At 45.0% G+C, this 27,968-nt stretch overlaps 2 protein-coding genes across 4 annotated transcripts in view; one reads left to right on the top strand and one right to left on the bottom strand.

Moving 5' to 3' along the window:
* LOC121536506 (amyloid-beta A4 protein) overlaps positions 1 to 17,837 on the top strand; it is a 65,705-nt gene extending 47,868 nt beyond the window's left edge. Inside the window, exons 5-18 of one of the 2 annotated variants that reach the window (XM_041843833.2) lie at positions 1,760 to 1,944; positions 2,209 to 2,435; positions 2,626 to 2,796; positions 11,137 to 11,270; positions 11,437 to 11,511; positions 11,605 to 11,763; positions 13,492 to 13,620; positions 13,775 to 13,874; positions 14,110 to 14,177; positions 14,298 to 14,442; positions 14,598 to 14,651; positions 14,793 to 14,881; positions 15,116 to 15,262; positions 15,343 to 17,837. In XM_041843833.2, coding sequence (XP_041699767.1) covers positions 1,760 to 1,944; positions 2,209 to 2,435; positions 2,626 to 2,796; positions 11,137 to 11,270; positions 11,437 to 11,511; positions 11,605 to 11,763; positions 13,492 to 13,620; positions 13,775 to 13,874; positions 14,110 to 14,177; positions 14,298 to 14,442; positions 14,598 to 14,651; positions 14,793 to 14,881; positions 15,116 to 15,262; positions 15,343 to 15,444 — 1,785 coding nt within the window. In that variant the 3' untranslated portion in view covers positions 15,445 to 17,837. The remainder of the gene's footprint in view (positions 1 to 1,759; positions 1,945 to 2,208; positions 2,436 to 2,625; positions 2,797 to 11,136; positions 11,271 to 11,436; positions 11,512 to 11,604; positions 11,764 to 13,491; positions 13,621 to 13,774; positions 13,875 to 14,109; positions 14,178 to 14,297; positions 14,443 to 14,597; positions 14,652 to 14,792; positions 14,882 to 15,115; positions 15,263 to 15,342) is intronic. The other variant, XM_041843834.2, reaches the window with a different exon arrangement.
* A 413-nt stretch (positions 17,838 to 18,250) lies between these two features.
* LOC121536507 (GA-binding protein alpha chain) lies at positions 18,251 to 26,805 on the bottom strand. Of its 2 annotated transcripts, none has more exons than XM_041843835.2 (10): positions 26,336 to 26,805; positions 23,998 to 24,100; positions 23,722 to 23,866; positions 23,115 to 23,199; positions 22,746 to 22,970; positions 22,320 to 22,514; positions 20,136 to 20,192; positions 19,772 to 19,900; positions 19,424 to 19,616; positions 18,251 to 18,929 (listed from the first exon to the last, which is right to left on the bottom strand). In XM_041843835.2, exons 2-10 carry the CDS (start codon positions 24,072 to 24,074, stop codon positions 18,713 to 18,715), a joined length of 1,323 nt encoding a protein of 440 aa, XP_041699769.1. In that variant the 5' UTR covers positions 24,075 to 24,100; positions 26,336 to 26,805; the 3' UTR covers positions 18,251 to 18,712. The 2 variants fall into 2 exon arrangements, with proteins under 2 accessions (XP_041699769.1, XP_041699770.1); XM_041843836.2 differs by having other exon boundaries at positions 23,998 to 24,095.
* Between the last annotated feature and the right edge of the window lie 1,163 nt (positions 26,806 to 27,968).

Genomic DNA, 27,968 nt, shown 5'->3' with positions numbered 1-27,968 from the left:
CTGCAGGCATGAATGCTCTCTTCTTCTCACTCCATCCATCCTCCCCTGCAGGCATGAATGCTCTCTCCTCCTCACTCCATCCTTCCTCCCCTGCAGGCATGAATGCTCTCTTCTCCTCACTCCATCCATCCATCCTCCCCTGCAGGCATGAATGCTCTCTTCTCATCACTCCATCCATCCTCCCCTGCAGGCATGAATGCTCTCTTCTCCTCACTCCATCCATCCATCCTCCCCTGCAGGCATGAATGCTCTCTTCTCCTCACCCCATCTCCATCCTCCCCTGCAGCTAATGCTCTCTTCTCCTCACCCCATCCATCCTCCCCTGCAGGCATGAATGCTCTCTTCTCCTCACCCCATCCATCCTCCCCTGCAGGCATGAATGCTCTCTTCTCCTCACTCCATCCATCCATCCTCCCCTGCAGGCATGAATGCTCTCTTCTCCTCACTCAATCCATCCTCCCCTGCAGGCATGAATGCTCTCTTCTCCTCACTCCATCCATCCTCCCCTGCAGGCATGAATGCTCTCTTCTCCTCACTCCATCCATCCATCCTCCCCTTGCTGGCATGAATGCTCTCTTCTCCTCACCCCATCCATCCTCCCCTGCAGGCATGAATGCTCTCTTCTCCTCACCCCATCCATCCTCCCCTGCAGGCATGAATGCTCTCTTCTCCTCACCCCATCCATCCTCCCCTGCAGGCATGAATGCTCTCTCCTCCTCACTCCATCCATCCTCCCCTGCAGGCATGAATGCTCTCTTCTCCTCACTCCATCCATCCTCCCCTGCAGGCATGAATGCTCTCTTCTCCTCACTCCATCCATACTCCCCTGCAGGCATGAATGCTCTCTCCTCCTCACTCCATCCATCCTCCCCTGCAGGCATGAATGCTCTCTTCTCCTCACTCCATCCATCCTCCCCTGCAGGCATGAATGCTCTCTTCTCCTCACTCCATCCATACTCCCCTGCAGGCATGAATGCTCTCTTCTCCTCACTCCATCCATCCTCCCCTGCAGGCATGAATGCTCCCTCCCGAGTGGCGCAGTGGTCTAAGGCACTGCATCGCAGTGCTAGCTGTGCCACTAGAGATCCTGGTTCGAATCCAGGCTCTGTCGTAGCCGGCCGCGACCGGGAGACCCATGGGGCGGCGCACAATTGGCCCAGCGTCGTCCAGGTTAGGGGAGGGAATGGCCGGCAGGGATGTAGCTCAGTTGGTAGAGCATGGTGTTTGCAACGCCAGGGTTGAGGGTTCGATTCCCACGGGGGGCCAGTATGAAAAAAATTATGTATGCATTCACTAACTGTAAGTCGCTCTGGATAAGAGCGTCTGCTAAATGACTAAAATCTAAATCTAAAATCTCTCTTCTCCTCACTCCATCCATCCATCCTCCCCTGCAGGCATGAATGCTCTCTTCTCCTCACTCCATCCATCCATCCTCCCCTGCAGGCATGAATGCTCTCTTCTCCTCACTCCATCCATCCTCCCCTGTAGGCATGAATGCTCTCTTCTCCTCACCCCATCCATCCATCCTCCTATTATTTCTTTCTGAAATTAGTCGGCCTGATTCTATAAGCTATCATTCTAAAAATGTGATTTATTTGCTTCATATTATTTATTTGTATCACCTTTTTTGTCTTTTGCATAGTTTTCTCCTGACCATGTACCTGATTAGGAAACCGTATTGACACTAGTGATATGTGAAGAGCTGTGTCTTAAAAAGTGATAGTCAAATGAGATGTTTTCTAATTACTATTATTATCAGTCCTGCGGAGACCGCACCATGAATCTCCATGACTACGGGATGCTGTTGCCATGCGGCATCGACCGTTTCCGAGGGGTGGAATTTGTGTGTTGCCCAGCGGAGACACAGCGCGAGTCAGACAGCGTGGAGATGACTGAGTCTGACGTGTGGTGGGGCGGAGCCGAGACTGAATACACCGATAACGGGTACACACACATGCAAACACGCACGCACACACACACACACATGCATGCACAAACAAACACAAAATGCATACACACAAATATGCACACATAAAGGCGCAAGCACAGGTGCATATAGACAGACACAAACACACAGACATTTAAGCACGCACCGATCATCTTAAATACTTACTCAAGTTCATAAACCAGTGGTTAAAGCCTTTTGACAGAACCTGCACAACCAGACTACACACACTCAGACTCACATTACACCCTCTCTCCCTACAGCATGCCTCGCCAGGCGGATCAGGGGGCTGTCACCACTGAGTATGATGAGGATGAGGAAGAGGATACCTTTGACAGAGACGAGGACGGAGACGGTCTTGAGGATGAAGATGATGATGATGATGAGGATGATGTGACCGACGAACGGGACAGTGGTGAAGGCGCCTCCAACATCGCCATGACAACCACCACCACGACCACTACTGAATCGGTTGAGGAAGTTGTCAGAGGTAAGAACAGGCCATGGATGGAAAGAGATTAATACTGTTTTGTTTGTTTGTTTTCCCCAAGGATTTCTGGAGCAGTTTCAAAAGATGGATAAGATGTGTGTATGTTTGAACATGTTGTGTAAACACACCCAAGCAGTGTGTGTGATTGCGCTGTGTGAGTGTGTGTTTTAAGAGTGTGTGTCTCTCTCAGAGGTGTGTTGGGCGCGTGCTGAGTCGGGCCCGTGCCATGCCATTCTGGAGCGGTGGTACTTCATGCCAGAGAAGGGCACCTGTGCCCCCTTCCTCTTTGGAGGGTGCGGGGGCAACCGGAATAACTTTGACTCAGAAGAGTACTGCCTGTCTGTCTGCAGCACCAGTGTGTGTAAGTCCCTGGACTGGACCCCTGAAATGGACCTCTAGGCCCCTTGCCTTGGGGACTATCCCCTATGCTGTCTGCCTCTCTGACCTCTCTGTCTGTCTAACACAGTTTACCTGTCTGTCTGATAGCTCTTAGACACTTGTTGCTCTGAAAGGGGAAGATTTTTCAGTTCTATACTGAACAAAAATATAAACACAACATGCAACAATTTCAAAGGTTTTACTGAGTTACAGTTCATATAAGGAAATCAGTCAATTGAAATAAATTAATTAGGCCCTAATCTATGGATTTCACATGACTGGGAATAAAGATATACATTTTATTGGTCACAGATACCTTTTTTTTATGTAGAGGTGTGAATCAGAAAACCAGTCAGTATCTGGTGTGACCACCATTTGCCTCATGCAGCACGACACATCTCCTTCGCATAGAGTTGATCAGAATGTTGTCCCACTCGGAATGTTGTCCCACTCCTCTTCAATGGCTGTGTGAAGTTGCTGGATATTGGCAGGAACTGGAACACTCTGTCGTACACGTCGATCCAGAGCATCCCAAACATGCTCAATGGGTGACATGTCTGGTGATTATGCAGGCCATGGAAGAACTGGGACATTTTCAGCTTCCAGGAATTGTGTATAGATCCTTGCGACATGGGGCTGTGCATTATTGTGCTGAAACATGGTGATGGCAGCGGATGAATGGTACGACAATGGGCCTCATGATCTCGTCACAGTATTGCCATCGATAAAATGTAGTTGTGTTCATTGTCCGTAGCTTATGCTTGCCCATACCATAACCCCACCGCCGCCATGGGGCACTCTGTTCACAACGTTGACATCAGCAAACCGCTCGCCCACACAACGCCGTACACGTGGTCTGCGGTTGTGAGGCCGGTTGGATGTACTGTCAAATTCTCTAAAACAATGCTGGAGTTGGCTTATGGTAGAGAAAGGACATTAAATTCTCTGGCAACAGCTCTGGTGGACATTCCTGCAGTCAGCACGCCAATTGCACGCTCCCTCAAAACTGAAGACATCTGTGGCGTCGTGTTGTGTGGCAAAACTGCACATTTTAGTGGCCTTTTATGGTCCCCAGCACAGGGTGCACCTGTGTAATGATCATCCTGTTTAATCAGCTTCTTGATATGCCACACCTGTCAGGTGGATGGATTGTCTTGGCAAAGGAGAAATGCTCACTAAAAGTTTGTGCACAGAATGTGAGAGAAATACGTTTTTTGTGCATATGGAAATGTTCTGGGAACTTTTATTTCAGCTCATGAAACATGGGACCAACACTTTACATGTTGCGTTGATATTTTAGTTCAGTGTAGATTTTGCATCACTTTACGTTTTCATTGAATTTCATTAAAGAGATATTCTGTCACTTTTAGAGGGAAATGGAAGGTCAATGAAAAGCACTGCTTTTAAGACTTTTATTGATCTTTCATTTCCCTCCAATAGTAGTTATTACTGATTAACCGTTACTCTGGATAGCTAAGACTGTTTTACCGCAACAAACCTTGAGGGTCTGGATCCATCTCAGCTATTGAGGAAGTGCAGTGTTCCTACAATATACAGTCGTGGTCAAAAGTTTTGAGAATGACACAAGTATTGCTCTTCACAAAGTTTGCTGCTTCAGTGTTTTTAGATATTTTTGTCAGATGTTACTATGGTATACTGAAGTATAATTACAAGCATTCCATAAGTGTCAAAGGCTTTTATTGACAATTACATTAAGTTTATGCAAAGAGTCAATATTTGCAGTGTTGACACTTTTCAAGACCTCTGCAATCCGCCCTGGCATGCTGTCAATTAACTTCTGGGCCACATCCTGACTGATGGCAGCCCATTCTTGCATAATCAATGCTTGGAGTTTGTCAGAATTTGTGGGTTTTTGTTTGTCCACCCGCCTCTTGAGGATTGACCACAAGTTCTCAATGGGATTAAGGTCTGGGGAGTTTCCTGGGCATGGACCCAAAATGTTGATGTTTTGTTCCCCGAGCCACTTAGTTATCACTTTTGCCTTATGGCAAGGTGCTGGAAAAGGCATTGTTCGTCACCAAACTGTTCTTGGATGGTTGGGAGAAGATGCTCTCGGAGGATGTGTTGGTATGTAATGTAATGTACCATTCTTTATTCATGGCTGTGTTCTTAGGCAAAATTGTGAGTGAGCCCACTCCCTTGGCTGAGAAGCAACCCCACACATTAATGGTCTCAGGATGCTTTACTGTTGGCATGACACAAGACTGATGGTAGTCCTCACCTTGTCTTCTCCGGACAAGCTTTTTTCCGGATGCCCCAAACAATCGGAAAGGGATTCATCAGTTCTAGTTCCAAGATGGCATAGCAGTGGAACTAGCTAGCTGCAACCAAATGGCTGTTGTCGTTGTTGGCTAATCACCACTGTCCTGAAGCTAACCCCAGTTAGCCTTTAGCTAGCCTCGAGCCAGGACCATCTCCCGGCTATCTACCTCTCTGTCAACCAGACGGGACCTCCTGGTGTTGACACGGAGCCCCGCCGATCCATCACGACTGGTCTGCCGACGTAATCATCTGATGTGGTTTCAACAGGCTTCCCGTTGCGATGACCACTAAGATCCATCTGCTAGCCCCGGGCCCGCTAGCACACACAATCAACAGCCGTGCCTCCAGCTCGCCTGTAGCGTAGCAGCCACTGAACTGCTCCCGGACTTACTTATTGCTGTTCACTGGACCTTATGATCACTCAGCTACACAGCTGATGCCTGCTGGACTGTTCCTTTATACAGTACCCCATCCTGTTTAGCCTCAGCTCAAACTTTCTTCGCCATTACCAGCTGTTGTCTTAGCTCTCTCGAATAACACCTGGGACTGCTTTATGCCTCTCTCCCATGTCAATATGCCTTGCCTATTGCTGTTTCGGTTAGTTCTAACTGTACTTTTTCAATGTAAAGCTCCTTTGTCCCACCCCCCACACACGCGGAGACCGGCTCAATCGGTGCCTCCAGTGATGCTATCTATTTCATCTTTACCCAACGCTTAGGTTTACCTCCACTGTACTCATATCCTTCCATATCCTTGTCTGTACATAATGCCCTGAATCTATTCTACAACGCCCAGAAATCTGCCCCTTTTTTAACTCTGTACCCAACGCACTAGAAGACCAGTTCTTAAAGCCTTTAGCCGTATCCTTATTCTACTCCTCCTCTGTTCCTCTGGTGATATAGAGGTTAATCCAGGCCCTGTAGCCCCCAGTATCACTCCTGCTCCCCAGGCGCTATAATTTTTTGACTTCTATAACCGCAAAAGCCTTGGTTTCTTGCATGTTAACATCAGAAGCCTCCTCCCTAAGTTTGAGTTATTCACTGCGTTAGCACACTCTGCCAACCCTGATGTTCTAGCAGTGTCTGAATCCTGGCTTATGAAGGCCACCAAAGATTCTGAAATGTCCATTCCCAACTACATCATTTTCAGTCTAGATAGAACTGCCAAAGGGGGCGGAGTTGCAATCTACTGTAGAGACAGCCTGCAGAGCTCTATCATACTATCCAGGTCTGTGCCCAAACAGTTTGAGCTTCTACTTCTAAAAATCCACCTTTCCAGAAATAAGTCTCTCTCTGTTGCCGCTTGCTACAGACCCCCCTCAGCCCCCAGCTGTGCCCTGAACACCATATGTGAATTGATTGCCCTCCATCTATCCTCAGAGTTCGTATTGCTTGGTGACCTAAACTGGGATATGCTTAACACCCCGGCTGTCCTACAATCTAAACTAGATGCCCTCAATCTCACACAAATTATCAAGGAACCTACCAGGTACAACCCTAAATCCGTTAACATGGGCACCCTCATAGATATCATCCTGACTAATTTACCCTCTAAATACACCTCCGCTGTCTTCAACCAGGATCTCAGCGATCACTGCCTGTGTCCGCAATGGGTCCGCGGTCAAACGACCACCCCTCATCACTGTCAAACGCTCCCTAAAACACTTCAGAGAGCAGGCATTTCTAATTGACCTGGCCCGGGTATCCTGGATGGATATTGACCTCATTCCGTCAGTAGAGGATGCCTGGTTGTTCTTTAAAAGTGCTTTCCTCTCCATCTGAAATAAGCATGCCCCATTCAAACAATTCAGAACTAAGAACAGATATAGCCCCTGGTTCACCCCAGACTTGACTGCCCTTGACCAGCACAAAAAAACATCCTGTGGCGTACTGCATTATCATCGAACAGCCCCCGCGATATGCAACTTTTCAGGGAAGTCAGGAACCAATGTACACAATCAGTTAGGAAAGCAAAGGCTAACTTTTTCAAGCAAAAATGTGCATCCTGTAGCACTAACTCCAAAATGTTTTGGGACACTGTAAAGTCCATGGAGAATAAGAGCACCTCCTCCCAGCTGCCCACTGCACTGAGGCTAGGAAACACTGTCACTACCGATAAATCTACGATAATCGAACATTTCTAGTTACAGACCTATATCCATTCTGCCCTGCCTTTCGAAAGTGGTCAGTGGTTCAGTGGTCCTCTGTAGCTCAGCTGGTAGAGCACGGCGCTTGTAACGCCAAGGTAGTGGGTTCGATCCCCGGGACCACCCATACACAAAAATGTATGCACGCACGACTGTAAGTCGCTTTGGATAAAAGCGTCTGCTAAATGGCATATTATTATTATTATAAGTATTTGAAAGCCAAGTTAACAAACAGATGACCGACCATTTCGAATCCCACCGTACCTTCTCCGCTATGCAATCTGGTTTCCGAGCTGGTCATGGGTGTACGTCAGCCACACTCAAGGTCCTAAACGATATAATAACTGCGACCGATAAAAGACAGTACTGTGCAGCCGTCTTCATTGACCTGGCCAAGGCTTTTGACTCTGTCAATCACCACATTCTTATTGGCAGACTAAATAGCCTTGGTTTCTCAAATGACTGCCTCGCCTGGTTCACCAACTACTTCTCAGATAGAGTTCCATGTGTCAAATCGGAGGGCATGTTGTCTGGACCTCTGGCAGTCTCTATGGGGGTGCCACAGGGTTCAATTCTCGGGCCGACTCTATTCTCTGTGTATATCAATGATGTCGCTCTTGCTTCTGGTGACTCTCAGATCCACCTCTATGCAGACGACACCATTTTGTATACATCTGGCCCTTCATTGGACACTGTGTTAACAAACCTCCAAACGAGCTTCAATGCCATACAACACTCCTTCCGTGGCCTCCAACTGCTCTTAAACGCTAGTAAAACTAAATGCATGCTCTTCAATCGAACGCTGCTTGCACCCGCCTGCCCGACTAGAATCACTACTCTCGGCGGGTCTGACTTAGAATATGTGGACAACTACAAATACCTAGGTGTCTGGTTAGACTGTAAACTTCCTTCCAGACTCACATTAAGCATCTCCAATCCAAAGTTAAATCTAGAATCGGCTTCCTATTTCGCAACAAAGCCTCATCCACTCATGCTGCTTCCAACACTCTACTCAGCAAATTTAATGTGGTCTATCACAGTGCCATCCGTTTTGTCACCAAAGCCCCGTATACTACCCACCATTGTAACCTGTACGCTCTCGTTGGCTAGCCCTCACTAACTATTTGTCGCAAAACCCACTGGCTCCAGGTCATCTATAAATCACTTCTACGCAAATCCCCGCCTTATCTTAGCTCATTGGTCACCATAGCAACACCCACCCGTAGTATGCGTTCCAGCAGCTATATCTCACTGGTCATCCCCAAAGCCAACACCTCCTTTGGTCCCCATTCCTTCCAGTTCTCTGCTGCAAATGACTGGAACTAATTGCAAAAATCTCTGAAGCTGGAGACACTTATCTCCCTCACTATCTTTAAGCATCAGTTGTCAGAGCAGCTTACCGATCACTGCACCTGTACACAGCCCATCTGTAATTAGCCCACCCAACTACCTCATCCCCATATTGTTATTTACATTGTTATTTATTTAGCTCATTTGCACCCCAGTATCTCTATTTGCACATCATCCTCTGCACATCTATCACTCAAGTGTTAATACTAAATTATAATTGTGCACTATGGCCTATTTATTTCCTTACCTCCATAACTTACTACATTTGCACACACTGTATATAGATTTTCTATTGTGTTATTGACTGTACGTTTTGTTTATTCCATATGTAACTCTGTGTTGTTGTTTTTACCGCACTGCTTTGATTTATCTTGGCCAGGTCGCAGTTGTAAATGAGAACTTGTTCTCAACTTGCTTACCTGGTTAAATAAAGGTTAAATAAAATAAAAAATAAAAATCAGAGAAAATGACTTTACCCCAGTCCTCAGCAGTCCAATCCCTGTACCTTTTGCAGAATATCAGTCTGTCCCTGATGTTTTTCCTGGAGAGAAGTGGCTTTCTCGCTGCCCTTCTTGACACCAGGCCATCCTCCAAAAGTCTTTGCCTCACTGTGCGTGCAGATGCACTCACACCTGCCTGCTGCCATTCCTGAGTAAGCTCTGCACTGGTGGTGCCCTGATCCCGCAGCTGAATCAACGTTAGTAGACGGTCCTGGCGCTTGCTGGACTTTCTTGGGCGCCCTGAAGCCTTCTTCACAACAATTGAACCTCTCTCCTTGAAGTTCTTGATGATCCGATAAATGGTTGATTTAGGTGCAATCTTACTAGCAGCAATATCCTTGCCTGTGAAGCCCTTTTTGTGCAAAGCAATGATGACGGCACGTGTTTCCTTGCAGGTAACCATGGTTAACAGAGGAAGAACAATGATTTCAAGCACCACCCTTTTAAAGCTTCCAGTCTGTTATTCTAACTCAATCAGCATGACAGAGTGATCTCCAGCCTTGTCCTCGTCAACAATCTCACCTGTGTTAATGAGAGAATCACTGACATGATCGCAGCTGGTCCTTTTGTGGCAGGGCTGAAATGCAGTGGAAATGTTTTTTGGGGATTAAGTTCATTTTCATGGCAAAGAGGGACTTTGCAATTAATTGCAATTAATCTGATCACTCTTCATGACATTCTGGAATATATGCAAATTGCCATCATAAAAACTGAGGCAGCAGACTTTGTGAAAATTAATATTTGTGTCATTCTCAAAACTTTTGACCACGACTGTAGTCTGCTCTAGTGGGTGTACAGACGTCTTGGTACAGACAGAGGTTGACCTTTCAATTAGGTAATTCTGGTTTAAAAAATATGTATATTGACTTTTTCACGAAACGGAAGAGATATTAGGAAATATCTGCGCCGATATTAGCAGAGAATGTCACTGGTGGAAAATAGCCACTTCACTCACTCACTTACTCACCCTTTCACTCTTCTGCTTTTGCAAAGATTATTTTACTCACTCCATCACTCAATAACCAGCTCAATAACACTGTGTGTGTGTGTGTGTGTGAGACAATGTTTGTCAGGTGATTTAATGGTGGCCTGACCTGGCAGTGTCGGTTAGTGTTGATGTTCTAACCGGCTTAACCTAACAACAGCAGTGTCTCTTTATATCACTGTGTCAGTGTGTGTGTTCATGCGTGTGTCAGTGGGTTGAGTCTCTGTCTGTTTCCCAGCCCCAGCCTGGCTGTTCCACTCTTTTCCGGTACTTTCCGCCCAGTTAAGCACAACGCTCCTCAGCGGGAGAGGATGACGCAGCGCCTACCCTGATCCTGACTGGGCAGAATTCACTTATCTGATCTCCAGTCTCCCGTATCTCGCACACGCATGCGCGTACACACACACTAAAATAATGTCAAGGCAGACCGATATATCACCTGTCTCTCGCTGGCTGACAGTCTTAGCTGCTCTAACCAGTCTGTCGCCTCTTTTAACCTACATGTTTTGACCTGTCTCTCTACCTGTCTGCCAGGTATGTCTGTCTGTCTGTCTGTGTGGTTGATCTGTCTCTCTACCTGTCTGCCAGGTCTACCTGTCTGTGTGGTTGACCTGTCTCTCTACCTGTCTGCCAGGTCTGTCTGTCTGTCTGTCTGTGTGGTTGACCTGTCTCTCCACCTGTCTGCCAGGTGTACCTGTCTGTGTGGTTGACCTGTCTCTCCACCTGTCTGCCAGGTCTACCTGTCTGTGTGGTTGACCTGTCTCTCCACCTGCCTGCCAGGTCTACCTATCTGTCTGTGTGTTCAGACCCTGAAAGTCTCAGTACAGTTTCAGATTACAGTGACAGATAAGGTAGAAATGTGGGAGGAGGGTATGTCACTGTTTAACTTTTGAGTGATGTCTTCACTATTATTCTACAATGTAGAAAATAGTAAAAATAAAGAAAAACCCTGGAATGAGTAGGTGTGTCCAAACTTTTGACTGGTAGTATACCTTCTGTCTGGACCCTTTTGTGTAAATCTCCTTTCTTCTCTATCTCTTTTCCTCCCTCCTCCCCCAGTGCCCACCACGGCCCCCTCCCCCCCTGACGCGGTGGACCGTTACCTGGAGTCTCCCGGAGACGACAGCGAACACTCCAACTTCCAGAAGGCCAAGGAGAGTCTGGAGGCCAAGCACCGCGAGAGGATGTCCCAGGTCTGTGTGTATGAGAGTGAGAGAGAAAGACAGCGTGTGTGTTTGTGAAAGAGGGAGAATGTATGGGAGAGAGAGGGGTCCCTTCTCTGATGTGAACAAAGGACATTAAGGGAGTTCACTACACTACACACAATCCTCTGATGTCTGACTGACTGTGTCTATCTAGGTGATGAGAGAGTGGGAGGAAGCAGAGAGACAGGCCAAGAGTCTCCCTCGCGCTGACAAGAAGGCAGTCATCCAGGTACAGTACCTGAGCTGTGTGTGTGTAGGTAATGTGTGTGTGTGTGTGTGTGTGTGTGTGCATTCTAGTGTGTGTAAATGTTTCTGTGTGCAGCACTTCCAGGAGAAGGTGGAGGCCCTGGAGCAGGAGGCAGCAGGAGAGAGGCAGCAGCTGGTGGAGACCCACATGGCCCGAGTGGAGGCCCTGCTCAACAGCCGCCGTCACATGGCCCTGGAGAACTACCTCAGCTCCCTGCAGGCCAACCCACCCAGGGTACGTATATACAGTACATTCGGAAAGTATTCAGACCACTTGACTTTTTCCACATTTTGTTACTTTATAGCCTTATACTTATAGAAGTTGTTTAACGAGTTATCATCTCCCGAATTAAACTCTTAGAAGATATATGTTATATATCGATAAGTCACTTGTTAAATAATTATCTCTTATCAGTCTCATTCTGAACGTTGCATAATCCTTGAACCTGCAAGAACCCTAACCTTATTGATGAATCAGCAATACACAAATTGGCTTAATTTTACTTACTAACTAACTAACTAACTAAATAATAACACACACACACACACAGGTTATTGATTACTAACGTAATACAATGAAAACAGGTCCCTAGTGGACTGGACTAACAATAGCATGAATGCTTGGGTAGAAGGAGGGTTGGCTGATTCAGAGAGAGGGGGTGGGGTGGGGGGAAGAGATAAAGGAATTCACCTATCGGACATTTATAAACTACGCTCACGGAAATACAAATGCTTTGGACCCACTCATTCTAGAAATGCAACATGTATTTATGTGTAGCTGTCCTCGATAGTTGAGTTGATGATGTAGGACTCTGGTTTGCCCACCAGAGATCCCAATGTCCTGGGTAGAGTTTCTGTTCGTAGAGTTGGTTAGAATGGATACTTCAGCGTACCCTGTAGTTCGTAGCGTTGATCTGTTAAAATAAATACTTCAGATGTACCAACAGTTGTCTGAGAGGGATTGTCCTTCCCAACTCGTGTCTTTAGTGAATGTTCTCTAGACGACTATACATGCCAGCTGCAGACTGAGATGATAAGGTCCAGTGCGTTGTCTTTTTCTTCACCTCGTGTAGAGGTTGAGAGTTTCACCATTTTGCAATATTCAGCTCGCGCTGCATGTCAGCTGGTCTGTAGAGTTTACACCATTTTGTAACGTTTAGCTCACGCTTCACGTCTGCTTGTCTGTAGAGTGTCAACCATTTTAAGCCGTGGGGCTTTCTGGTCTAACCATTTTAAACCGTGTAGCTTCACCTTCAGGCTACCTGGTCTGGTAGAAATTCAACCATTTGCAACATCCTGCTTATACCGTAGTATGCTTGGTCTGAGGTGAATTTCGTCAGGAGGGGTTTTATACTTGAATAGAAAAGGGGGCGTTTCATCATGTTTGGGCTCATCTGGGCGTGGCCACTGACTGAGAACAAGTCAATATGGAAAACAATCATCTCATCTAGAATGCTAAAATCACATTGTTATCTTCACAAAAATCATTCATTTTATACAACAATTAGAAGCAAACCTCATAACTGGGAAGTGTACACCCCCAGAGATACAGTTATGTTGTTCCACCGTCTTTAATGACATCACAACATAGTAACGAATTCTTTAAGTCCCCACCGACCATTTCTACCACAAAGAATGTGGGAAATATTGTTTCATTATCTACTTTTGGATGTTGGCGTTTTGGCGGGAAGAATCTCTGTTAACAAAGGGGTCCTTTCTCCCAAAACTTCATGGCAAGGAAGAGAAAGTCTGCACAGTATTTATGACCGGTCATTAAACTGGCCCCCAGGAGAGGGGGTGTTCAAACCTTTGCCTAGCCGGCATCTTTGATCCTCAGCCCATGAGGGCAAGTCATGAAACAATACTCCATAATGACAAAGCAAAAACAGGTTTTTAGAAAATTTTGCAAGCCTGTCCTCCCCAATTAAGGTGTCCCTCATCCCCTTCTCTCTCTGTCCCTCAGCCTCGTCAGGTGCTTGGCCTGTTGAAGAAGTATGTCCGTGCAGAACAGAAGGACAGACAACACACCCTGAAACACTACGAACACGTCCGCATGGTGGACCCCAAAAAGGCTGCTCAGATCCGACCCCAGGTACCCCAACAACCCCCAACCGCTATAATACACTACATTACCCACAAACCTCTAAGCTCACCCTTCAACCACCCTACACTACCCACAAGCCCCTACAGCCACTCTGTGTCCTGTGTAACTCCTTTGACCTCTGCACTTTGCCCTTCTCCTCTAGGTGATGACCCACCTGCGTGTGATTGACGAGAGGATGAACCAATCCCTGGGGCTGCTCTACAATGTGCCCAGCGTGGCCAATGAAATCCAAGACCAAGTTTGTGAGTGTCACCCTACTCCTACCCATATACTGCAGTGTCATGATATTATTCAGTCTATACACTCAGTGTAGTACTGTGTTGTGTTATTACAGATATTGTACAGATTATGCTTTTTCCTTTCTGCCTATTGTTCATTCTCTAATTTTCACTCTATTTTCCCCTTCTCTCTTCTTCTCTCTCTCTCTCTCTCTCTCTCTCTCTCTCTCTCTCTCTCTCTCTCTCTCTCTCTGTGTAGCTGTCCTGATGCAGAGGGTTCAGTCAGAGCTGTCTCAGCAAGTCTCATCTCTGCAGAGCGATGGGAGGGTGAGTTTCACACATACACAGGCACGCACACTCTTGCTCATAAAAATAGTACAATCTCTCCTATCTCACAAACACGTACACCCAGATAGAAATTCAGTCATGTGTATCCTGTGTTTGTAGACTGATGGCAGGGTGAGCTATGGAAACGATGCCCTGATGCCCGACCAGGCTTACAGCTCTGCCCCTCTGGACCCTGGCATGGGCCTGGATCGACTGGGCTTTATCCACCCAGAGAGCTTCAACCAGCCTAACACCGACAACCACGGTAACAAACACATGCACGCACAGTCACACAACCAGCCTAACACACAGCCTAGCGAACCACAGCAATACACACAAGACAACTGTTTCATGCATTATCCATTAAATTGGTCATTCTCTAAAGCTTTTAGTCAGTGACTGTTTCCTCTGTTAAAACAGTTGAGCCTGTTGATGCTCGTCCAGTTCCAGATAGAGGTCTGCCCACTCGACCTGGTAAGTGTTTGCGTGCATGTAGTATGTGTATGATTGTGTTTATACTGTATGGGCATGTTTGGGTTATGGTTGTGTTTGTCTCTTTTTGATGATGAGTATATTTGTATGATGTTCTCTCCCTCTCTCACTGTGTGTCTTCAGTCTCTGCTCTGAAGCCTGAGGAGTTCCCTGAGGTGCGGCTGGAGAAGGAGGAGCGGCAAAGCGCCAGCTATGAAGTGCATCAAAAACTGGTACAGAAACATACAGTAACTACAGTGTAGACTGGTACATGTTCATACATGTGTATCACAAACTGGCTCAGTAGCCCAAGCTCACATGTTTATGATAGAAATGGGAACATTTGTATAACGGTTTATCTGTGCATTGGAGACTGGTAAATAATGTTCTCTTTACAATATATAACTGCAGAAACACTCAACACCTCCAGTTTGATTGACGGGTGTTGTTGTGTTGATTATTACCAGGTGTTCTTCGCTGAGGATGTGGGCTCCAACAAGGGCGCCATAATCGGCCTGATGGTGGGCGGGGTTGTCATAGCGACGGTCATTGTCATCTCTCTGATCATGCTGAGGAAGAAGCAGTATACTTCTATCCACCACGGAATCATCGAGGTGAGAGAGAGTGCTTTCTGTGTGTCTGCGCGTTGGTGTTCTGTACCTGTGTGTTAACCTGGTGTGTGTGTGTGTTCTAGGTGGATGCTGCAGTGACCCCAGAGGAGCGTCACCTGTCCAAGATGCAGCAGAATGGCTATGAGAACCCCACCTATAAGTTCTTCGAACAGATGCAGAACTAAGGAGCTACCCTTTGACCCCTCCCTGACCCTGAACTTCCTTTAACCCCTCACACCTAGGGCCCGTTCCATTTTGGTCCTCTTAACCCCCCTCACACCTAGGGCCCATTCCATTTTGGTCCTCTTAACCCCCTCCCACCTAGGGCCTGTTCCATTTTGGCCCATAAACCCTTCTAGCTCCTACTCTATTCCTGTCAATGGATCTGAAAGGACGGAGTAGGTGAAACCAGTATGACTGAAGCGGCATAAAAATATGTAATTAATTGGGTTAGAAAGAGTTGTAGTCATGTTACTTACAGCTACCCAGGGTGCCAAGGGGCAGAAATGCAACCAAGCCACACTCACCCTTCATCCTTTCCTCGTAAAGTACAGCACATCAACATTCATAGCTGCTATTGGTCAGACAAGGATATCCTTCTTCACCTGCATATATTTTTTAAATATCCTGTAGTGTGTGTACAGAACAGAGAAGCTCATTGATTGATTCATCTGTCCATCTATCTGTGGGTGAGCCCTCCCCCTCAGGATAGCGATCACAGGTCTAAGAGGGTGAAACAGAGGCCCCAAATATCCCTGCAATCTTCCTCCCTCACTCTGATGCACTCTCCCCTCCCCCTACTCCCTCCATCTCTCCCACGCACTCCTCTCCCGCTCCCCCTCTCTCAGATGACAGCTGTGCTGTGTTTGGTGATGACATAACAGCTCTTAGCGCTAGCGAAGGGAGGAGGGGCTCAGTCTGCCCTGAGCTCTTCTCTGCAGGATTATACCACAAGCTTTCAGGTTCGTTTTTCAGATAAATATATAAACAAAGAAAAAATATATAAATAATACATCAGAAATATGTAAAAGGCAAAGAAATATTGAATGTTTTTATTTGGTGCGTAATGTATTGAAATAAGGCAGAAAAAAACTAGCTGTAACTATATGTAGTGCATGGTGATCTTGATGCCAGATATACGTAGAGAGAACCTGGCTCCTGTTGTGGGACTGGGCCTCTCATATAGACTTTTAGCAGGATTGTAAATTTTCTGTGTCTTCTTTGTGATCTTGTGATATGAAGAAGAGAAAAAAAAAGTATTTAGAATCTGGTCCGCTTTGTTGTCACTGTCACTGCGACATGCTTTAAACAGAACCTGTGCTGTCCTTTGTTTCCATTCCTCGCCCTGTGTTACCGACATGGGCCGAATTCTCTCTATCTACATGGAGCTAATATAATGATGTGTAATAGTATCTGAAAGGAAGTCTATTTGTGTTACTGTTTGCGTTCTATGCACTCTGAGTTTCATTTAGTCTGATTATTACTGGTATTACTGCTCCGTTTATTGGTATTATGTCCCTTAACTGATATTCCACAACTAGAAATTGTGTTTCAGCTCCATTCCTCATTTTATCATTCCAGAAATCTCAGCATTCCACCATATCTTTCCTCATTCCTATATAGTCTGTGAACATCTATGAATATCATTAATGGAAACAGAAATCATTACTTTTTTTGTTTCTCAGGCTTTAAGGCTCTCTATCTTTCCTTCCCTCTGTCTATCCCATAGACCTCAACTCCCCAAACAGCCCTGCTCCTCCCCTCTATCACTCGCTCTCGCTGGCCATGCTGTGTCGGCTTGGTGTGTGTGGCGCTTTGGAGTTGATGTGTAAGATAATTAGATTGAGTTGAGAGAGAGTGGGGATTGGGAGTGTGATAGATTCCCTATCGCCTTTCTGATCATCAATCGCACACACACAATCTTTCCTTGGTTGTTTGATACATGTTCAGTGTATCTGTGTGTTCTGTGGTGGATATCCCCCTCTTGCTTGTCTCGTCAAATCTCTCGTCTCAGACCTCCTGGCTTTAAAAGCAGAGGCTAAAGAAATACTGATCTCAGACCAGTTTATTGATAGTTAGATTGATCTTGGGCGAATGTGTGTGAGGCCAAATACAGGGACCCTGTTCAGGAAGGCGCAACTTCACAGAATTTTCAGATATGTGTTATGTGGAACAGATGTCATTGTCTGTCAGGTAGTTTTTTGTTACATTTCCATCTGCAACATTCAGAATGTTTCACCTAACTGAACACACCCAGATCTGGGATCAGTATAGAGACAGTAGTAGACGAGACATTCCCCATACCCAAAATGGAGCCTCCAATAGACATGAATGTGACATTCATATTGTGCAATTATTCCACAGATCTACTACACACTACTACACTTCCTCCCTACACACAAACTGAAGCTCTTAAATCAGGTAAATGTTTTGATGTTGTCAAGGATACTTGTACAGGGGTTAGTGGTTTAATTCGTTAATTCTGTTACTTTTTCCTGTGTACCTATACAAACCATTTGCTTGGACTGAGAAAAAGCTTTCTACACTATCCCATCAATAAAATGTTGAATGTACATAATCTCTGTTGTTGAATCTGTGTGTGTTCATGTATTTATGACAGAGCTTGAATCCTGAGTGATGGTCATATAGGAGAAACTAAAACATTAGAACCCGCCAGAGTGGTGAGAGAGCGGGTGGGTGTGTGTATGTATGCATACGCATTACATTGGAGCAGTTCTGCCTATAGGTAGACTACGTGCTCCGCGTAGGGTCCCCCCCCCCCCCACCCCACCAATACTTATTTTTTTAGGAACTACATCTGGGTCTCGGCTTACTGTTGAAAGAGCATAGTAGAATACACAATATGCAATTTCGTGGCTCAGCATTGGAGCTGTTGGATCAAGGACAGACTCAGTCCTTAGGAAAACATCTGCCACTTTATTTCCCCTGGTCGACACTAAAGGTCCAACTCATTTGGGAAAAAGCTCGAAATAAAATACAAAACGGATCCTTTTATTAATGGAAAATATGAAAATACACTGCCCTTGTGGCTATCAAAAACATGGAGTACCGGTATATACAAAGGAAACTATACTAAGCTACAGATAAAGGGGAAACAAATGCAAAGATCATATTTGATTTTCCAGCATACGCACACACACTCCCCATCTGACACTCATACACTCACACTCATCCACACACACATACTCTCCCTCCAAGCATCTCTTCCCTGGTTAAAATAAGAAAACCACCTCCCCAGCCTGTCTCAGCCCCATCTCCAATCAAACCCAAAGGAGAAGGACAAAGTTGCCCATAGACACGGATCTAAAGTCTGTTCATTTCCACCTCCTTAAATGGTGAAGCTTAGGGCTGGTCATAGTAATCTGATCCTAGATCTGTGTCTATGGGCAACTTCTACCTGGGGCAGTCAGGGAGCCCCAGGCCCCTCCCCCCTCAGCTGTCCTGTGCTGAGGTGGCCAGCGTCACCGTGGTGATGGGCTGGCCAATCCCGTGCAGCTGAATGCGGGCCAGCTTCTTCTGCTCACACTCCGTTACCAGGTTGTTGAGCTCGGCAGCACTGTAGCCAATCAGAGTCCTCAGGTCGCACACAAACTTGTAGACGAAGCGCTTGCCCTGCACCTTGCTGATCATGTCCCCATCGTAGTAATACCTGAGAAAATATACATATACAGATATGATGGCGCCGGAGGGGGTGGCTGCAGTTTTATGGACTCTTAATTCTCGGTAACCACAATAGCCTCGCTATTGTTATTTTTACTGCTGGTCTTTAATTATTTGTTACTTTTATCTTGTAATATTTTATATTTTATTTTTGGTATTCTTTCTTAAAACTGCATTGTTGGTTAAGGGCTTGTAAGTAAGCATTTCACTGTAAGGTCTACACCTGTTTGTATTCGGCGCATGTGACAAATAAAATGTGATTTGAAATAATCAGATCAATTAAAATGAGACGACTAGAAAGTTCAAGGGAACAAAAAAATTATTATGCACTCACTAACTGTAAGTCGCTCTGGATAAGTGCGTCTGCTAAATGACTAAAATGTAAATGTAAAAACGGAACAAGTCATAAGATAAGAGAGCTTGAACTTGTGCAACGAAAATTAAAAAAGAGGAAAAGGGAGAGAAACTGGCAGATTGGCATACCTGAGCGCTCGGCTGAGTTTCTCATAGTTCATGGTGGGCTTGTTCTTGCGTTGGCCCCATTTCTGGGCCACCAGTTCAGGCTGGTTGAGTTTGAACTCCCCCTCCTCTCCCACCCAGGAGATACAGTCTCTAGCATCCTTATCAGTCAACAGCTCCAACAGGAACTGCCACAGCTGGATCTGACCGTTGTTACCTACGGGGACAGGTGAGAGGACGTTTTTTTGACATCAGATACGAGCACATGCACATTCACTCACACTGTTAAGGCACCCATAAAAAAAGCATTGGAAGACTAATGCTATTTAGGTACACATACATACACGACATCCAACACACACAAATGGCTACCTGTGCGGTTGCCAGGTGAGCTGCGCTCCTCTCCTCCTGAGATGCGGGGTGTTCTGGGGCCGCGGTTCTGCTTCAGAACCTTGATAGTGGTGGGTGTGGTCTGCACAGCAGCCGGGATGATCTGGACCTCTGGGGGCGGAGACAGAAGGTTCAAACAACCAGAAACATACAGGATGAAGTTACCCCCTGATCTATGGTCAGTTTGGTGTTCCTACCCATGTTGGCACAGGTAAGGATTCGGGTGAGAGTAAGCTGATCCTAGATCTGTGCCTATAGGCAACAACTCCAACATAGATGAAAACAATATAGTGTGGTAGATGCATGCAGGGTGACAGTGAGTGAGAGAGACAGGAAATAAACTTACGTTGGTCAATGGTGACTGTGGCCTCCTGGCCAGACTGGTCCTGACTGGCCAACACATCTGTAAAGAATGGGGACATATACAGTATGTGAGCTAAAACCAACTTCAATGAACATGCTTGCCCAGGCTCAGAACAACTCCCTTTCCCTAGCCTCTAATTTTCAGGCATACTGTATGTAAACAATATAATAAGAATACAAATGTGAGGGGTGCTTATATTTGTCCTGTTACACACAAGCGTGTAATGGAAATGTATTTTTTTTGTTGCATATCCCAACTCCCCGAGACACCCGCAGGGAGTGGGGTCACGGCAAGGGATGCCATTGTACAGCGACCCTGGAGAAATGAGGGTTAGGTGCCTTGGTCAAGGGCACAGCGACAGATTATTTATTATTTTATTTTCTCTCACTTTGTCGGCTCCGGTATTCGAAACAGCAACCTTTCGGTTACTGGCCCAACCCTCTAACCTCGAGGCTACAGTGAGGGAAAAAAAGTATTTGATCCCCTGCTGATTTTGTACGTTTGCCCACTGACAAAGAAATGATCAGTCTATCATTTTAATAGTAGGTTTATTTTAACAGTGAGAGACAGAATAACAACAACAAAATCCAGAAAAACGCATGTCAAAAATGTTATAAATTGATTTGCATTTTAATGAGGGAAGTAAGTATTTGACCCCCTCTCAATCAGAAAGATTTCTGGCTCCCAGATGTCTTTTATACAGGTAACGAGCTGAGATTAGGAGCACACTCTTAAAGGGAGTGCTCCTAATCTCAGCTTGTTACCTGTATAAAAAGACACCTGTCCACAGAAGCAATCAATCAGATTCCAAACTCTCCACCATGGCCAAGACCAAAGAGCTCTCCAAGGATGTCAGGGACAAGATTGTAGACCTACACAAGGCTGGAATGGGCTACAAGACCATCGCCAAGCAGCTTGGTGAGAAGGTGACAACAGTTGGTGAGATTATTCGCAAATGGAAGAAACACAAAAGACTGTCAATCTCCCTCGGCCTGGGGCTCCATGCAAGATCTCACGTCGTGGAGTTGCAATGATCATGAGAACGGTGAGGAATCAGCCCAGAACTACACGGGAGGATCTTGTCAATGATCTCAAGGCAGCTGGGACCATAGTCACCAAGAAAACAATTGGTAACACAATACGCAGTGAAGGACTGAAATCCTGCAGCGCCCGCAAGGTCCCCCTGCTCAAGAAAGCACATATACATGCCCGTCTGAAATTTGCCAATTAACATTTGAATGATTCAGTGGAGAACTGGGTGAAAGTGTTCTGGTCAGATGAGACCAAAATTGAGCTCTTTGGCATCAACTCAACTCGCTGTGTTTGGAGGAGGAGGAATGCTGCCTATGACCCCAAGAACACCATCCCCACCGTCAAACATGGAGGTGGAAACATTATGCTTTGGGGGTGTTTTTTTGCTAAAGGGACAGGACAACTTCACCGCATCAAAGGGACGATGGACGGGGCCATGTACCGTCAAATCTTGGGTGAGAACCTCCTTCCCTCAGCCAGGGCATTGAAAATGGGTCGTGGATGGGTATTCCAGCATGACAATGACCCAAAACACACGGCCAAGGCAACAAAGGAGTGGCTCAAGAAGAAGCACATGAAGGTCCTGGAGTGGCCTAGCCAGTCTCCAGACCTTAATCCCATAGAAAATCTGTGGAGGGAGCTGAAGGTTCGAGTTGCCAAACGTCAGGCTCGAAACCTTTAATGACTTGGAGAAGATCTGCAAAGAGGAGTGGGACAAAATCCCTCCTGAGATGTGTGCAAACCTGGTGGCCAACTACAAGAAACGTCTGACCTCTGTGATTGCCAACAAGGGTTTTGCCACCAAGTACTAAGTCATGTTTTGCAGAGGGGTCAAATACTTATTTCCCTCATTAAAATGCAAATCAATTTATAACATTTTTGACATGTGTTTTTCTGGATTTTTTTGTTGTCATTCTGTCTCTCACTGTTCAAATACACCTACCATTAAAATTATAGACTGATAATTTCTTTGTCAGTGGGCAAACATACAAAATCAGCAGGGAATGAAATACTTTTTTCCCTCACTGTACCTGCCACGAGGTTAGTATTATGACTCTACTTAGGCTTGAAATGTTGCTAGCCCTTAACCCTAACACACTGACTCAACATACAGAAGCTACAACACAAACTCACACTTGCGGAGCAGCTCCAGGTGGCTCCAGAGGATCTCTCCACTGGGGACCCTCTGCAGGAACTCTTCCTGGGTGAAGGAGCAGAGGTTGCGACCTGGGATGTGAATCCCTCCCACCTCCATCTCATCAATGCTGAACTCCTTCATAACCCACACGGCCCAGTGGATCACCTGGTCCGCCGTCCACTGTTCTGGGTCTGAGAGGAGAGCGACACATTACACACAGATTAAAAGACTGACAATGCTGACTATAGCTTTTTTGTCTGTTAAAAAATTAATGGCAATCGCAGCAAACGGGTCTCACTTTGTACAACGGTGTGTAACTGCCTGATTAATTGTGGTTTTGTGTTTCAGAGTGTGTGTGTGTTTTTCTGTGTGTGTCCTGCTTGTTTTTGTGTTTCAGTGCAAGTGTGTGTTTGTGTCCTCACCGTAGGGTATCCCCAGACGGACCTGTTCCTTGCGGTAGCCCTCCAGGGCGGCGGCCCAGCGGGTCACCTGCTCCGACGTGTCGTCTGACAGGGAGGAGTGCTCCACAGCGATCAGCTGGCCCTCCTCCATCAGGGTGCCCTCCTCCCCCGCCGCATCCGGGTCGATCACCACCTCCACCGTCTCCACCGGCTTCACGATCTCCAGGATGTTCAGCTTCTCCTCGCCTGGATGAAGGGAGGGACGTGAGTGGAGGTTAGAGTGTGATTAGTATCAACAGCCTAATTGTTATGGTGCAACATTTGTGTGCATCTATAGATTGGTGCCTGGGTTTTGATAAAGTCTTGGTGCTCAGGCTGTCGTTTGTGTACCTGGCTTGGTGATGATTTGTAGGCTGAGTTGCACTGTGCCGTCTGTCTTCACTCCTTGATCAAAGAGGCTGTGGTCTGGATGCAGCTGGAGAGACAGAAAGAAAGAGAAAGGAGAGGGCGAGAGGGGAGGGGAGGGCAAGCGAGGGACAGGGGGGAGGGCAAGCGAGGGACAGGGGGGAGGGCAAGCGAGGGACAGGGGGGAGGGCAGGCGAGGGACAGGGGGGAAGGCAGGCGAGGGACGGGGAGGACAGGCGAGGGACAGAGGGCAGGACAGGCGAGGGACAGAGGGCAGGACAGGCGAGGGGAGGACAGGAGAGGGACAGAGGGAAGGACAGGAGAGGGAAACATGGGAGAGAGGGGAGGACAGGTAAATAAGAAGAGAGAGAGGATGGAGATGGAGCAAATGGGAGAGACAGAAAGGGAGAGAAAAAGAGAAGATTACTCTAAACATTTCTACATTAAATGATCAACTCTAAACACATGAGACTCCATCAGCATCAGGTCTGATCAGGTGGGGCAGGTATTTCAACCCCATAAATACAGGCTTCCATCAGCATCAGGTCTGATCAGGTATTTCAACCCCATAAATGCAGGCCTCCATCAGTACCTGGATGTCCTGTAGACAGATCTCATATCCATCCAATGACATCTGGATACGGGGCTCCAGGAGCTTCTTCAGGTTACCGATTGGCTCATTGATGTCGATGTCCTGTTGGATCAGATCGGCTGATGTAATGGTCTGCTCCTCAACTCTGAAAATGGCACGACCACATAAACAAAAAAACACAAATAGTAATGTTTAGTCATCAGTAGTAGGGAGGGAGCTGGGTTTGAATTGATGTGCTTATGGGTGCCTGTTCACATTGTAAAATATGTCATTCACCCCTCCTCCAGGCACTCCTGTTTCTCCTGTCCATCGATCTCAATCTCTATCATCTCCTCTGTCTCGCTTTTAGACATTGCTGTACCCCAATATTCAACCTATTCTGAGGAAGAGACAGACAGACCGGGGGATATCAATCAACATTAAGGTGACATCAAATGTTTTCAGATGTGATGGTAGAAACACATCGCTACAAAAGGTTGAAATCAAATGTCATCAAATATACAATAAATAAAAAAAACTGAGGACTAGTAGCAAAATTGTCACCATCATTGGGATTTTAGTAAATTATCATGAACACATTTTATGAACCGTGGCATTATATCAAGTAAAATCCACAAGGTTAATAGCTAGCTAGTGTGGGTCTTGATGGGAATGAAATTGGGTCATTCTCATGAAACTGTAAAAAAATATATATATATACATCTCAAGTCTCATTTTTCAAGAAATGTCCTCTTTAATCACTGAATCACTATTGATCTATTTCAGAATTATTATGTTTTTGATCAGATATTATGCATTTTGCCAACATTTTCACAAAATTCTCATTCCCATAACAGTTTTCGAAGTCCAAAAAAGTAATAAACAAATCAATATTATAATATTTTTCAACATTGCTCACCTAATGACAAGGCCTGAGCATAACACTAAAAAATAAACATATTTTACATTATACAATTATCATATAATTAAATCGGACTTTTTCCCAATTTGAGCTCTTTAGCGTTTCGGTTATGAGAAGGACAAGGGGGTGTTTGAGAATAATAACCTCATTCTGAAGGCATATAAGCAAATACATACACTTAACTTGTGTTCATCTAAGGACTACTCCTGTAGATGATGCATCATGGGTGATTAAAGCTTTATGTTAAAACTTATTGGAGTTTTTACAGGAACTTGAAAAAGTGTTATGTAATGAGACATGTCCACAGATACCGTTTGTATGTCATAAATATTATAGTTTCATGTAAACTTCAACTAGTATAACATTTTTATGATTTATGGACAAACTACCGCAATATATTTGGGGTTTTATTCAAATAAGTTAGGTTTTTCTAAAGAATTTGTTAAATAAATTGACCCGATAATTTCATCCAGACGCATTTCAGCAATGAGAATTTGGAGTGAGAATTTACCAAATTCAGGCAAAAATTTTACATTTATTTGAAATTAGACACTTTCCCAAAAACTAAACATCTAGTCCTCAGAATGATAGTTGATTTTTGCAGATGAATCATGGTTTTGTAACTCAATTTGCTAGACATTTTAAACCTGTTTCATGAGAATCACCCAGTTGAGGGAGCCTCGGATTCTCATTGGGCGGCAGAGAGTTATGTGCGAGCTAAAGTACTAACTCGAGGGCGAGGCCTCTCCAAAGCGTAGGCCTTACGGTGGGCCATTAGTTGATAAATCATTACATAAACTTGATCAATTCTGAAAGCAAACACTTCTCAGATATATCGGTACTAATGTTCTTTATACGTGTAGCATAGCTGTACAATGCTGTAGCAATGCAATGCTAGCTATCCAGCATATTTGTCAGCGATGTTACGTGGAGGGGCGAGGCACGCGCGAAATACACAATTTATACTGACTGTAAGAAACATAATTCAATGAATAACTTATTTAAAATGTCGATTTAGATATACTCTGAAACTTAGAATCTGGAAAACTTTAAAACGGAAATGGAAGAAACGGAAACAAAACAGCAGAGGGGCAAACGCAAAGGAGCCGGAAATCCTGGCTAAGTTTACAGTGTTGTCTACAGACTTCCGAGAGCGGTCAGGGGGAAATACCGGAGTAATTTGCTCGATTAAAACGGACAGTAAAATGATATTTATAACATTGGGAAAACGTATTTATATATACCTAACCGTATAACGTATCACCAGGGAGAACAACTGGACTACAATGAACAAGCTGTCGTTGGCGTTAGCAATATTAGCTAGCTATCAATTACCACTGCTGGCTAATAGCTAGTTAACTAACGTGTCGAAAGTTGGATTTTGGATGGAGACGTTTGAAGGCAAATCGTAGACAAGTCATTTGGAAAGCTATTTTGTAGTTTGGAAGTAATCTGAAAACGATTCCATTCAGTACAGTATTTAGACTGGATGTTAGTGTAAGTTATTGTTTTTAGGCTAATGAAGGTGGCATAGCGGATCAACAAGCTAGCTAGCTTTGTAGCCATCATTCTAGCTAGCTAGCAAACAGTTTGATACAAAAAGCGGGAAGACCGATTAGGCAAAGCTAGTGAAAGAAGATACAATTCCTTTCAGAGAGACAATGTAAAGGATTTCATATATGCATTGCAAATATTTGATGGTCATACACATACCTCTTAAAATGTACACTCCAAGATTGTGGACTTGATATATGAGTCGATGTAGGATAGCAAGCTAGCCTTTCCACTCAAATCGAATTCATGCAAGTTTTTGGTCAACAAGACAGGGGGCGGGGACTAGCTTGCTTTTTAGACATAGACAAGAGTTTACTCTTGTATCAAAGAAATTATCATGATATTTGTGTGTACATTATGCTGTGTATGTGTTATGTTATTGACTATAATTTTCAGCATGTAACCCACTTTGACCAGTCGGTTGTATGCATAGAATTATGTGGTGTAATAATTGAGCCATCAGTACTCCTTATTCCACAATGTCCTTCCTACAGAGGTCCTATTAAATTCTAAGCTCTACTATGTATTTTTTTGGTCCATCCTATGTCCTGAATTATTTTATACTCAAAGCTATAAAAATCCCTATCTTTAAGGGTAGGTAAACAAACAAGCTTCAAGTTGGGGCGGCAGGTAGCTTAGTGGTTAAGAGCGTTGTACCAGTAACCGAAAGGTCGCTGGTTCTAATCCCCAAGCCGACTAGGTGAAAAATCTGTCGATGTGCCCTTGAGCAAGGCACTTAACCCTAATTGCTCCTGTAAGTCGCTCTGGATAAGAGCGTCTGCTAAATGACCTATTTATTTATTTATTTTTTTAAGTTTTAATGTCACGATCACAAGTACGGTGAAATGCCTTTCTTGCAAGCTCTAAACCCAACAATGCAGTAATCAATATCAATGTAGAACTAAAAATAACATGAGGTTTAACAAAAACATACGAGAAATAAACATGTGCAGTTCATGAGCTCTTATTACAGAAAGTGTAATTTTATTTCCAAGTATTATCTAGTATTATATTCATAGTATCATTATTCTGCAGTGCCTGTTCATAATAAATACATATTTTATGTAATGTTGATATAGGCCTATCTAGTCATCAAGAAGACTGATATTGTCCCAGTAGGTGGTATCTGCATAATACTCAGAGCCTCAGACATCTCAAACAAAAATTACCCTACGGTTACACATTTCCCAAGTGAATAAATAATTGGTTGGGGTTCAGTAAGCAATCAGTGGGTGGTAGGGGCTAGACTGATTTCACACTGAGCAACACATTCATTAGCCATCATCTCACAACTTATTACAGTTATAAGACAATTTCAGAGTGTCCAAATAAATATATTTGTAACCACAATGTTTTTGTGTTACTATCTAGCTACATAAGGTTCCAGTAAAGTTATGGGAGAAATCAAGATGACCTACAAACAGAAATTGCCTCGATTTCTATACATAATAGGCCTGGAGCTCCACCCCATAGTATATGGCCAACTATTCCACGCAATTTATCCAAAGCGACGTACAGTTAGAATTGCATACATTTTACGTATGGGAGGTCCCGGGAATCGAACCACTACCCTGGCGTTTAAAGCGCCATGCTCCACCAACTGAGCTACAATCGGCCACTTCCAGTTTAGGTTTATAAAAGCTTTTGAAACTTCATTCCAGTTCATAAAAAATATGCATGATCGATTGATGGCCAGTGTTTGGTAAAGTATGTACAGGTTTTCCATCTGGTACAGTATAAAATCAGTGCGCAGACGAGACCGGAAGTGTATAATTTGTGGCGTCAAAAGTGT

The sequence above is a fragment of the Coregonus clupeaformis genome, chromosome 23, assembly GCF_020615455.1.
Source record: "Coregonus clupeaformis isolate EN_2021a chromosome 23, ASM2061545v1, whole genome shotgun sequence".
Classification (NCBI taxonomy): Eukaryota; Metazoa; Chordata; class Actinopteri; order Salmoniformes; family Salmonidae; genus Coregonus; species Coregonus clupeaformis.
The sequence above is the reverse complement of the archived record's forward strand: the minus strand, read 5'-3'. Positions and strand labels throughout refer to the sequence as shown.

Bases quoted from the DNA above. Each gene is read 5' to 3' on its own strand.
- LOC121536507 (XM_041843835.2), bottom strand. From the start codon at position 24,074: ATGTCTAAAAGCGAGACAGAGGAGATGATAGAGATTGAGATCGATGGA. The intron at 22,971-23,114 runs GTACACAAACGA...CCCTTCATCCAG, and splicing joins ACAAATCATCACCAAGCCAG to GCGAGGAGAAGCTGAACATC. The intron at 19,901-20,135 runs GTAAGTTTATTT...CTCCGCCCCCAG, and splicing joins CACAGTCACCATTGACCAAC to AGGTCCAGATCATCCCGGCT.